General features: G+C 42.6%; 1 protein-coding gene across 1 annotated transcript in view; it reads left to right on the forward strand.

Annotated features, from left to right (window-relative positions):
* POLQ (DNA polymerase theta) overlaps positions 1 to 12,963 on the forward strand; it is a 109,189-nt gene that overhangs the window by 65,298 nt on the left and 30,928 nt on the right. The window contains exons 19-20 of the mRNA XM_054711786.1: positions 1,979 to 2,219; positions 11,186 to 11,379. Coding sequence (XP_054567761.1) covers positions 1,979 to 2,219; positions 11,186 to 11,379 — 435 coding nt within the window. The remainder of the gene's footprint in view (positions 1 to 1,978; positions 2,220 to 11,185; positions 11,380 to 12,963) is intronic.

Below are 12,963 nucleotides of genomic sequence, written 5' to 3' on the forward strand. Positions count from 1 at the left end.
CTTGCTGCGAAAAGACTGCGGCAGGCAGTAATATATAAACTAAAGATACTATCCTTTTCTATACTTCAAGCCAGGCTTGGTTTACATGTGATAAATGCCGTGTAGTTTCTTTTTTTTTTTCTATTGAATTTATTAGGGTGACATTGATGAATAAAATTATATAGGTTTCAGGTGTACAATTCTTTTTGACATCATCTGGATATTGTATTGTGTATTCATCACCCTAAGTCAAGTCTCCTCTTGTTACCATTTACCCCTGCCTCCTTTACTGTTTTCCACCTCCCTCCACCCCCACTCCCCCAAATGCCATGTAGTTTCTAAACTGACCTCTACTGGATATAAAAGATGGTCACATAATTTTGATGTTCTAGAATCCAAAATGAGAATATGGGTAATTTGAGCTTATTAAAACTATAGTAGCATCACAGATTTATGTAGCACCTTTTGCATAAATGACTTGATATAATTGGTTTTATAGATCAAAACACTTTTTATGTAAGAATATAAACTATTAATTTATGAAATCTCACTTTTATAAGAAACATTTGCCAGCTTTTACAATAGATTATCTTATTTAGTACCTCCTAAAAGGGTTCTGGTCACAAATTTCTAAAGTGGTTGGGGGAGGTTTCCCCATACCTCTAACAATTCTTTGGATACCAGCTGAGTATCCAATTCCACTGAATTCTGACACTGTGTCAGATCGTCTGTCCCACAAAATGCCCTGCCACCCCTTTGGACTCCAGCCACAGTCCCAGGTTGTTTACCTGTGCTTCTGACCAACCATCTATAAATAGAGGTTCTCACTACCCCCTCCTTTGGATTAATTAATTTGCTAGAGCAGCTCACAGAACTCAGGAAACCAGTTTATTACAAAGGATATTAAAGGATACAAAGCAATAACCCGATGAAGAGATATGTGGGTGTGGTATGTGAGCAGGGGCCTGGAGCTGCCATTCCATTCATTCACCAGCCTGGAGGCTCTCCATACCCTCTCCTTTTGTGTTTTTAAAGGAGGATTCATTACTTAGGCATGTTTGATGAAAGCATTGCCCCTTGGTGATCAGTTCAGTCTCCAGCCCCTTCCAATCTCCATCGTTAGGTGAATTAGGAGCATTCCAAAAGTCACCTTATTGACTTAACAAAAGACATCTTTACTAGTATATTTCTTACCACTTTGGAAATTCCAAGGTTACTGGAAGCTCTGTGCTAGATATGGAGACTGGGGACAAAGATGATATTTATATATTTTTTATAATTCACAATATCTCAACCTCCCCCCCCCCCAAAAAACAAAAAAAAAACACCTACATTCTTAACCTACAAAAGAAGTAATTGAGCCATATAGTAATTGTTAGAATTACGAACAGGGCCTAGATCTCCTTTTTCTAAATCCAGTTTTGATCTGCTAGATCTAGTGTTAGCAACTACAGGTCTTCTAGTCTCATTGGGAAACTAAAAATAGCAATCAAATGACCAATTGGATGGTCCTGGTAACAGGCCTTCATCCTGAGGGGAAAGCCAAAGGCTTTCCAAAACAATGGATTTGGACTTCAGTGATATAACATTTATGCCTCACTTCTTCTGTTGTTAAGAGAGAATGAAATAAACCTGAAACTTTATAGGCCCATCTTTATTATAGTAGCTTAGCCAACATCAGCCTCAGTGGAGAAAAGCCCATCTGCTTTTTCAGAAACATGGTTTCAGCTAGCTGAGAGGCACTGGGTTTAAGCCTACTTAAGAACTAGGTCAGCAGGAACATTGCAGTAATGGAAAAAGTGTTTTCCTTTTTTGAAGATCACTGCTCTTATTGGTACCAAAAATGAGTACTATTATTCTTTTTTTCTCCTTTCCTGGGAAGACCTCTGAATAAGTATTAAGTGAAAATGAGCTTTCTTTTTCCCCTTTTAACTTAAGTGTGCAGAAATGTCTTTGAAAAGAATCAATCGAGAAAACATCCTGATTGCTATTCTTTCAGGTGGCGTGCTGGTTACTAGATCCGGATTCTAAGGAGCCGACTCTTCACAGCATAGTTACCAGTTTTCTTCCTCATGAGCTTCCACTCCTGGACGGGATAGAGACTGGCCAAGGAGTTCAAAGCCTGGGACTGAACATCGGCACTGAGCACTCAGGGCGATACAGAGCATGTGTAGAGTCCATTCTCATCTTCAACTCTATGAACCAACTCAATTCTTTGTTGAAGAAAGAAAACCTTCACGGTAAAGCAAAGTTCCTAGCATATTTATGCTGTTACAAATTGGTGATAATTATATATTTAGCCACTTTTTATTATAGAAAAGTAAATTACACTTTTTACACAAACCCTATTGTTGGATTGTCTAGTACAGGAGTCCACAAACTTCTCTGTTGAAGGCCAGATGGTAAGTATTTTTGGCTCTGCAGGCCAGATAGTCTCAATCACAAATATTCAACTCTGCCATCATAGCACCAAAGCAGCCATAGAGATGAAAACGAGTGTTACAATAAAACTTTATTTACAAAAACAGGCATCTGCCCCTAGTTTGGCCATAATTTACCAGTCTCACGCTCTACTGTAATGAAGAGAATTAGTGATGTTTTATTCATTTACTAGAGGCCCGGTGCACGAATGTGTGCATGGGTGGGGTCCCTCAGCCTGACTAGTGATCAAGGCCTATTGGGGGGCCGGCCAGGGGAAGGGGCTGCAGGAGGTTGGCCAGCTGTGGGAGGTTGGCTATGGGAGTGCACTGACCACCAGGGGACAGCTCCTGCATTGAATGTTTGCCCCTGGTGATCAGTGCGCGTCATAGCGACTGGTTGACCCGTTGTTCCAGCCGTTCAGTTGTAACAGTAGCTTAGGCTTTTATATGTATAGATTAGAGGCCCAGTGCATGAAATTTGTGCATGAGGGGTGTCCCTCAGCCCAGCCTGAACCCTCTCCAATTGGGGATCCCTCTCACAATCTGGGACTGCTGGCTCCTAACCGCTAGCCTGCCTGCCTGATTGCCCCCTAACCACTCCCCTGCCAGCCTGATTGATACCTAACTGCTCCCCTACCAGCCAGATCACCCCCAACTACCTTCCCCTGCCAGCCCAATGGCCCCCAACTGCCCTCCCCTGCCAGCCATCTTGTGGCAGCCATCTGTGGTGGCCTTCTTGTGGCAGCCATCTTGTGAAAACGTGGGGGCAGCCATCTTGTGATGATGTGGGGGTGACCATCTTGTGACGATGTGAGGGCGTCATGCGAGGGCCACCTAGGCTTTTATTAGTACAGATTGCTTTTATATTTGAACTTTATCAAATGATTTTTATTCACATTTAGAATATATCTTTCATGGAATTAAAATGTGAACTGTTTCTTTTTATAGTTATTAACAGTTATTTTTTCAGCAAAGGATACTCATCTGAATCTTTTTTCTCTCAAAAAAATAGCATGGACTTATTATGCAGTCTGCTGGTCCACATTGAGTATCTCAATTTCACAGAGCATAATATATGCTTATGGCAGAAATGATGAAGTGGAATAAAGTTGGCTTCATTGTGAGAAGATATAAAACATTAATTTATTGCCTGATTAATAAATACTAGAAAGAGCAGGACTGCTGGCTCCCAACTGCTCTCCTGCCTGCCTTCCTGATTGCCCCTAACCGCTTCTGCCTGCCAGCCTGATCACCCCCTAACCACTCCCTTGCCAGCCTGATTGATGCCTACCTGCTCCCCTGCCAGCCTGTTTGCCCCTAACTGCCCTCCCCTGCAGGCCTGGTCACCCCAAACTGCCCTCCTCTGCAGGCTTGATTGCCCCCAACTGCCCTCCCTTGCAGGCCTGGTCCCTCCCAACTGTCCTCCCCTTCTGACCTGATTGCCCACAACTGCCCTCCCTTGCAGGCCTGGTCCCTCCCAACTGCCCTCCCCTGCTGGCCATCTTGTGGTGGCCATCTTGTGTCCACATGGGGGCAGCCATCTTGTGTGTTGGAGTGAAGGTCAATTTGCATATTACTGTTTTATTAGGATAGGATTCCAGATAATTGAAGTACATTAAGATAAGGGAAGTTGCCGAAATCGGTTTGGCTCAGTGGATAGAGCGTCGGCCTGCGGACTGAGGGGTCCTGGGTTCGATTCCGGTCAAGGGCATGTACCTTGGTTGCAGGCACATCTCCAGTGGGGGGTGTGCGGAAGGCAGCTGATCGATGTTTCTCTCTCATCGATGTTTCTAACTCTCTATCTCTCTCCCTTCCTCTCTGTAAAAAATTAAAAAAAAAAAAAAAAAGATAAGGGAAGTTTTGCCCTAGCTGGTTTGGCTCAGTGGATAGAGCATCAGCCTGAGTACTGAAGGGTCCCGGGTTTGATTCCAGTTAAGGGTATATGCTCAGGTTGTGGGCTCCATCCCCAGTGAGGGCCATACAGGAGGCAGCCGATCAATGATTCTCTCTTATCATTGATGTTTTTAGCTCTCCTCACTTCCTCTCTGAAATCAATAAAAACATATTTTTTTAAAAAGATAAGGGAAGTTTTGGAGAGAATGTGGATAGCTGTGAAATTTTGTTTGGAAATAATTATTTTAGGATATGCTTGTTATTTTAATGGACCTCCAGAATCTTCATTTTTTTTTCTTTTCTCATCTCTCGCCTGATGGGTGGGTGTGTTCTGAAAGCTGATGTTCTCTCAGTAGAGCTGTGTTTGTTAAAATTTGAATAAATGTGTCCCAGGACAGAGTATCTTGTTCTTTTCCTATTATGTATGTTTATATAATACTAGTGGCCTGGTGCATGAAATTCGTGCATGGGCAGGGGGGTGGGGGAGAGATCCCTCAGCCCAGCCTGCACCCTCTCCAATCTGGGACATCCCTCTCGCAATCTGGGACCACTGGCTCCTAACCGCTCGCCTGCCTGCCTGATCACCCCCAACCACTCTGCCTGCCGGCCTGCTTGTCCCCAACTGTCCCCCTCCCAGCCTGCTCACACCAAACTGTCCCCTCTGCTGGCCTGTTCACCCCCAACTGCCCTCCCCTCCTGGTCTGATTGCCACAAACTGCCTCTGCCTCAGCCCTGCCACCATGGCTTTGTCTGGAAGATCTCCCAGTCTAATTAGCATATTAGCCTTTTATTAGTATAGACTAGAGGCCTGGTGCAGAAAATTTGTGCACTGGGGGGAGTGTCCCTCAGCCCAGCCTGCATCCTCTCCAATCTGGGACCCCTCAGGAGATGTCTGACTGCAGGGATTGGGCCCAAACTGGCAGTTGGACATCCCTTTCACAATCCGGGACTGCTGGCTCCTAACTGCTCGCCTGCCTGCCAGCCTGATCACCCCCTAACCACTCCCCTGCCAGTTTGATTAACACATAACTGCTCCCCTGCTGGTCTGATCTTGCCCCCAAGTGCCCTCCACTGCCAGCCTGATCTCACCGTCAGCCTGTTCTCACCTCCAATTGCCCTCCCCTACTGGCCTGATCTCACCCCCAACTGCCCTCCCCTGTTGGCCTGATGGCCCCCAACTGCCCTCCACTGCCGGCCTGGTCGCCCCCAACTGCCCTTCCCTGCTGGCCTGATCACCCCTAACTGCCTCTGCCTGCCTCATCACCCCTAATTTTCCTCCCCTGCTGGCCTGATCTCGCTCCCAACTGCCCTCCTCTGCCGGCCAATTTGGTTCTGATTGGTCGGTTTCTATGCCAGTCAACATCAAAAGCTTCGCCTCCTAGGCAACCATTGGCTCTTCACAGTTGACCCAGATTTGGTTCTGATTGGTCAGTTTCTATGCCAATCAGTGTCTCTGGGCCTATTAATGGGGCCTGATCAGAAAGGTGGGCCTGATCAGCAGCCCTGGTGGAGGCCTGGAGAGAAATGGAGGCGTGGCTGCTGACCAGGCCCGGAGCTAAAGAGAGAGGCAAATGCTGATCAAACTCTCAGACCCTGCTTCTCTCTTCAGGCCTCTCTATGGGCCTAATTCCCAGCCCCCTCAGCAGTCAGTGCTGGATCACTGTGCCTGCAGCCATAGCAGTCAGCACTGGGTCGCCACTGCAACCGAGCACTGACTGCAGGACTGACTTCCGGTTGGTCGAGCCTCCCAGTTGTTGTGGACCCAGGGTTTTTATATGTTAGGATAATCAATAACTGTTAACTCACATTATTAATAATTCAGAGACATGTCTACTATGTGTTCCTCCTTTTATGCTCATCCCAAGTTTTGTGTTTATCATTCCTTTATTTTTTATTTAAATTTTATTTTTTAATTAAAAATTTTTAGCATATATCATTAGTGCAAAAATACATTATTTATATTGGCTTGTTTTTGAACTTTATAAAAACATTTGTCACAGTGGGCTTGCTTTTCTTTCTCAGTATCATGTTAATAAGGTTCATGCATCGTATTACAAGTTTCTGTAGTTAATTCATTTTCACTGCTGTGTAGCACATCACTGTGTGTGTGTCAAAATTTATCCATTTTCATATAGATGAATGCTTGGGTTGTTTCTAGTTTTGTTTTTGTTTTTTGTCTTGCTACAACAAGTAGTTCTATGTACATATTCTAACACGTATAGATGTCCCCTGGTAATCCTATCTAATAAAACAGTAATATGCAAATTGACCATCACTCCAACACTCAAGATGGCTGCCCCCATGTGGACACAAGATGGCCGCCACAAGATGGCCAGCAGGGGAGGGCAGTTGGGAGGACCCAGGCCTGCAAGGGAGGGCAATTGTGAGTGATCAGGCCAGCAGGGGAGGGCAGTTGGGAGGGATCAGGCCTGCAAGGGAGGGCAATTGTGGGTGACCAGGCCAGCAGAGGAGGGAAGTTGGGGGCGACCAGGCCTGCAGGGGAGGGTGGTTAGGGGCAAACAGGCTGGCAGGGGAGCAGTTAGGCATCAATCTGGCTGGCAGGGGAGTGGTTAGGGGGTGATCAGGCTGGCAGGCAGAAGCTGTTAGGGGCAATCTGGAAGGCAGGCAGGCAAGCAGTTGGGAGCCAGCAGTCCTGGATTGTGAGAGGGGTCCCAGATTGGAGAGGGTGCAGGCTGGGCTGAGGGACACACACCCGCTCTGTGCATGAATTTCGTGCACCAGGCCTCTAGTGTGGGCAATAATTTCTTCTGTTTGTAGAATTGCTCTGTCATGGGAATGGGAATAGTCAACTTTATAAGATTATGCTAAATTGTTTTCCAGACTGGTTGTTAAGGTTTACTCTCTAAACAGCAATATGAAAGAAACCTTGCTAATTAATATTTGCTCAACTTTGCCTATTCAGTTGTTGTAAAATGACTATAATTTTCCTTTCTTGTACTTTGTTTTTGGTAATAAAGTTATTCTAGTTTCATGGAAAGAGTTGATGAATGTAACCTCCTTTTATTTTGGAGGAGTTCATGTTTCATAGAAATGATGTGTTCCTCAAATTTTTGGTAGAATTTGCCTGTAAATTGTTTCTTTGTGGAAATATTTTTTTTACTACTACTTTGATGTCTCTAATAACTATAAGATTATTCAGTTATATCTTTTAGATTATGTTTTGGTAAGCTATATTTTTAAAGAATTTATCTCTTTCATCTAAATTTTCAAATTTTTTGTCATAAAGCTATTGTTTCTTTTTTCTCTTTTTATTATATTTTTAATTTTTACATTTCAGGTATAACTGTTATGTCCTCTTTCTCTTTTATAATATTAACTAGGGGCCCAGTGCATGAATTCATGCACCTTGAAAGGAACTGTGGACCATGAGGCTGTGGTGGGCACAGGGGCGGGCTCAGCCCATCCTCCACACCCCTGCCCAGCCCCTCCCACTGCGTTCCTGGTCCCCTGTCTGCCAGCAGCTGTGCTCCCGCCACTGCTGCTCCCATGCACTGACGGAGCCAGCTCCACTTACACCCGCTGATGGCGCGTAGTGATTGGACCTGGCGCCAGCAGCAGGTGCAAGTGGGGCTCGTTCCATTAGCAGGTGCAAGTGGCGGCTGCTGCCCTGATCACCCCTCAGGAGCAGGGGGAGGTGGAGAAGCCCTGAGGGGTGATCGGGGCTGGCAGCTGCCGCTCGCACCCACTGATGGCGCCAAGCGGTTGGGGCTGGTGCCTGGCACTGGCAGCAGGTATGAGTGGCGACTCCACCACCACCAGCGGTGTGAGCAGGGCCAGCGCTGGCAGCAGGTGCAAGCGTTGGGTGGGACCACGGCACGTGGGAGCAAAGAATTTACAGTAACTACCAGATGCTCACCTCGATGACATCGATTGGCACCCCGCCTTGGTCTGGCACTCCCTGCTCACCTGCTCCTCCATCCTGCCGCTGCCGACGCCCACCATGTTCTGCGCGCGTCCCCTCGTGGTCAGCGCACGTCATAGCAACTGGTTGTTTGGTTGTCCACTGTTTGGTATATTTGCATATTAGCCTTTTATTATATAGGATTGTTTAACTTCACTAGATGTTTATCTAGGTTTTCGGACTTCTCAAAGAACAAGTTTTGCCTTTGATCTTTCTATTGTTTTTGTTTTCTTTTTCCCTGAATTCTGCCAACATTTATATTATCTCTTTTCTTCTAGTTTACTACTTTATCTTGCAGTCCTTTTTCTAAATTCATAAGTTTGATACTTAACTCATTACTTTTCAAGTCATTTTTTTGTTTTCTTATTTAAGTACTTAAGGCTATAGATTTCCCTTAAAGCTTTACTTTCATTTTATCTCACAAGTTTTGATATGTAATGTTTTCATCATTTTATTCTAAACTAGAGGCCCAGTGCATGAAATTTGTGCACAGGTAGGATCCCTAGGCCTGGCGGGCTATCGGGGCAGATCAGGGCCTTCCTTTGCTGGCTGCCCGCCAGGCCCTTCCTTCATTCTGTGCTGCCCCCTGGTGGTCAGCACACGTCATAGCAAGTGATCAAACTCCCAGTCTCCTGGTAGAACTCCTGAGGAGACAGTTTGCATATTAGCCTTTTATATATATAGGTATTTAAGCATTTCTGTTATGACATGTTTTGACTCGTAGATTATTTAAAAGATTGGTTTTTAATTCCTGAATACTTGGAAACTTTTTATTTTGTATTTTTACTTTTACCTTCAAACTTAATTGTATTGTGGTTAAAGAATATAGTTGTATAATACCCATTATTTGAAATTTTTTGAGTTGCTTTGTGACCTAAAACTGGAACTGTGGTATAAATGTTCTATGCCTACCTAAGAAGAATGTGTATCCTAACTCTGGATGCAGACATTTATAAATGTCTCTTAGTCAGGGTTGTTTAAAATTTCTATCTCTAATTTTACATGTTGTTCAGTCAATTTTAACTCTGTTGAGACCATTTAATCAGATGCGTACATATTTAAAATTGATTTACCTTCCTGGTAAATTAAAACATATCTTTATGTTATGACCAGCTCTACCACTAATATATTTTTTTCTGGAATAAATATTGCAGTATCAACTTTCTCTTGATTAATATTTGCTTCATATATCTTTTTTCTATTCCTTTTAAATCTGAAGGTCCTATGCTTTAATTAATTTATTTATTTTGGTCCTATGCTTTCATGTGTCTTATAAATAATATAGCTTATTAATTTATTTTTCAAACTTACCAATTTTTTTAAATTTACCAATTTATGTGATTATCGATATATTCACATTCTGTTTCCCTGATGTCTTACTTTGTATTTGTCTCTTTTTTATTTGGTAAACAGTTCATTCATAACTGTGCCCTGTGCACTAACAATTTCTTATCTGCAATTCTTGAAATCTAAATCTGCCATCTGTTGCTTCTGCTGAATTCCATTAATATTTCTTTGCTCTTGTATTTTTCATATTTTTTGTGAATTCATACAAGATTTGAACAGTGGAGCCCTGCTGGCCTACCTTGAGGAAGCTTTCCCTCTACGAAGGTTTTTTTTCCACTTGTCCCTACTGTTGTCAAACATCACTGTGTCCATGGACCACATTAAGCCTGCCTTGAGAGTTTTGGTTCAGAACAGGAGTCTGAGAATTAGCTTCTCCTCCTGTTGGTATTCTAAAGATATGCATCCCTTCAACCTTTTGGCTATAGATAGGACTTTATTCCCATGACAACCCCGCTCCTTCTGCTGCCTAAGGTTCCATTTGAGCGCCCTGTCACTCTGACTGTGCTGCTCTGACTGATCTTATTCTGACCCTAGTTCCTTATTTTTCTAGTCCCGCTAGTCCCATGAATTTCTGCTCTGAGTTCAGGACTCAAAAGTGCACTGACTGCCTAATAACTCCTCCTGTTAGAGGCCAGAAGTTCTCACTTGTTTTAGTGGTGGTTGTGGGTGTCCCTGGAGATTTCTCTCCTGCTGATTGAGACCAGCAGTGCCTCGGAGGCCAGGGTTTCTAAGAGTCCTAGTGACCCATAGTACTGGAAAGTGAGGTGTTTGGTATGGATTTTTTTCTTAATGATTTGGGACAGTATTTCTCAGTGCATTCTCAAGACACTATTCAGGATGTTAGTAAGTATTATAAAACAGAGTATTATGGTTGAATAATTCCAGACTTTTGGTTAATACAAAATTAAATAATTGTCTTTGCTTCTGGTCTTCTCAGAGCCTTTTGTATATTAACAGGATTCATGAATATCCAAGAGCAGTTTATAAATGATGAACTCAAAGTATACAGTGTCTCTCAACCCCACCCTTATAGTGTATCTTTGGGACTAAAATTCCTATGAACATACTTGGAAAATTGATTTAGAATGGCAACTCTGTTGAGAAATGTCAGCAGATAGAAAAATAGTCTGATTCTTATGTAAGGAATTTTCTTTACTCTTTGGTAAGTGCATCAGAAAATGTAAAACCTCCATATTTAGTTCTTTGTGCAAGCATGCATGCCATGGGACCAGGCATACTGGAAACAATTTTAGGGAATTAACATTTTGTAGTCAGCATAGCAAATAAAATTAACTATTTTGTTCTTGCTAAGAGTAGAAGCAGAAACATTATTTTGGGAGAAAAGCAGTCTCTTGTAATCCAGACTGTTCACAATATTGCCAATTCTTCTATCCTCTGGATGGCCAAAGCTAATAGTCTAGTGCTTAACTGGAAAAGTGGGAAGTACTTTTAGGCCTTTCATTGTTGGTGTGAGAACGCTGCTCAGGCAACTGGATTGTGAAGGAGAGCTTGAGTATCACCTTCACTCTTTGCCAGAAGAATTCTATGCACGTGGTTAGATAATGATGCTGATCTAGTCAGTTGGCTGGTAAATTAATGTTGTAGTTTTCCTTTTGTCTTCCAGATGTTTTATGTAAAGTGGAAATGCCTTGTCAATACTGCTTGGCCTTGCTAGAACTGAATGGAATCGGCTTTAGTACTGCAGAATGTGAAAGTCAGAAACACATAATGCAAGCCAAGCTGGATGCAATTGAGACTCAGGCGTATCAACTAGCCGGCCACAGTTTTTCCTTCACCAGTACAGATGACATCGCTGAGGTTGTATCATGGGAATAGGGAATTTAGAAAAGTAATTTTTAGAGTTGAAAATGGGGTGTGTGTTTGTGTGTGTGTGTGTGTGTGTGTGTGTGTGTGTGCATTTCCTAAATGTGTTTATCTAAACATCAAGGATCAGTAAAAAACCCCAGTTCATTTAAGCAGAATACTTTGGAGATAGAGTATTCTAGCATATAATTTATGTTATATCTTATATTTATGAAGTAGGAAGGTGATAAAGAAGGCTTCTAGACCATAGGCTCTATGAGAAGAAAATTTGCCTGGATCAGAGGAGGCACTTAACAAATATTTGTTGAACAAAAGACAGTTGCATAACAGCGAAGCTGTTGTTCCACGAAGTTAGTCACTTCGTGGGCTCTCACCCCTTCCTCACCTCTAAGTCCATTTTTAGAATACAGAACTAGGCCTTTTTTTCAGTTGTTAATGAAAAGTTGATTTTTGTGATTGTTTGCTTTTTAAACCTAATTAAGATTTTTATCACCTTACATACATTTTGACCTGGTTTATTCTTGTTGTTTTTTTATTTTGAAAGATTGGTGTTCTATTCTCCTACAAATGTAGGTTTGGTGCTAACACTTAATAGCATTGTAGTTACGGTGTCTTCCAGATGTGATTCAATAATATAACATATTGGTGAAGATAGGCTTTAGAGACAGATTTCTTGGGTTTGTATCCTACCTCCTTCATTTATTCACCAACTCTAGTACCTACCTGAAAGCACATAAAACCACATAAGGAATTTATAAAAAATGTAGAATATCTGGATTTCAGCATGACTAGGCTTGGAAGAAAGGCAGGAACCTGTGCCCTTGTGACTCAGGTGGGTACTAATGTATTAGGACCATAGACCTCCTAGACCAAACTCTGAGCTGGAATAAAAGGCCTTTGGTGTTATTAGCTTGTTCTTAGGTCTTCCATGTTAAGATAGAAGCTATATTTAAGGTAATCTAACAGTTTTACACAGAGTATTTAATCCTTACTGATTTTAAGTTGAATCTTTGAACTGGGCAGGATAATTATACTAATACAGGAGCCACTGGCCACTGTGGCTATTTAAATTTAAATTAATTTAAATTAAATAAGATATACCAAATTAGCTCCTTATTTGTGCTAACCACATTTCAAATGTTTAGTAGCCATGTTGTGGCTTGTGGCTACCACATTGAATAGTGCAAATACAGAACATTCCCATTATTGCAGAATGTTCTTTCAGATGGCACCGGTCTAGAGCACGGATCAGCAAACTACAGCTTGCAGGCCAGATGTGTGGAACACAGCACACCTGCTCATTTACTTATCGACTGTGGCTGCTTTCATTCTATAATCATACAGTTGAGAAGTTGACCGACAGTAAACCCTGCAAAGCTGGAAATATCTGTCATGTGGCCCTTCGTGGGAAAAGTTTGCTGACCCCTGGTCTAGAGGGAAGCATGGTTTAGTGAAAAGACAAAAAGGACTTTATAGTTATAAGACTCTGGGTTCTAATTCTTAATTCTACTACTTTCTGGCCATGTAATATTGAACATGTTTTTCAGGTTTGTAGCAGAATTGTCATAAAATTACATG

Source organism: Eptesicus fuscus, chromosome 3 (assembly GCF_027574615.1).
Source record: "Eptesicus fuscus isolate TK198812 chromosome 3, DD_ASM_mEF_20220401, whole genome shotgun sequence".
Taxonomy (NCBI): domain Eukaryota; kingdom Metazoa; phylum Chordata; class Mammalia; order Chiroptera; family Vespertilionidae; genus Eptesicus; species Eptesicus fuscus.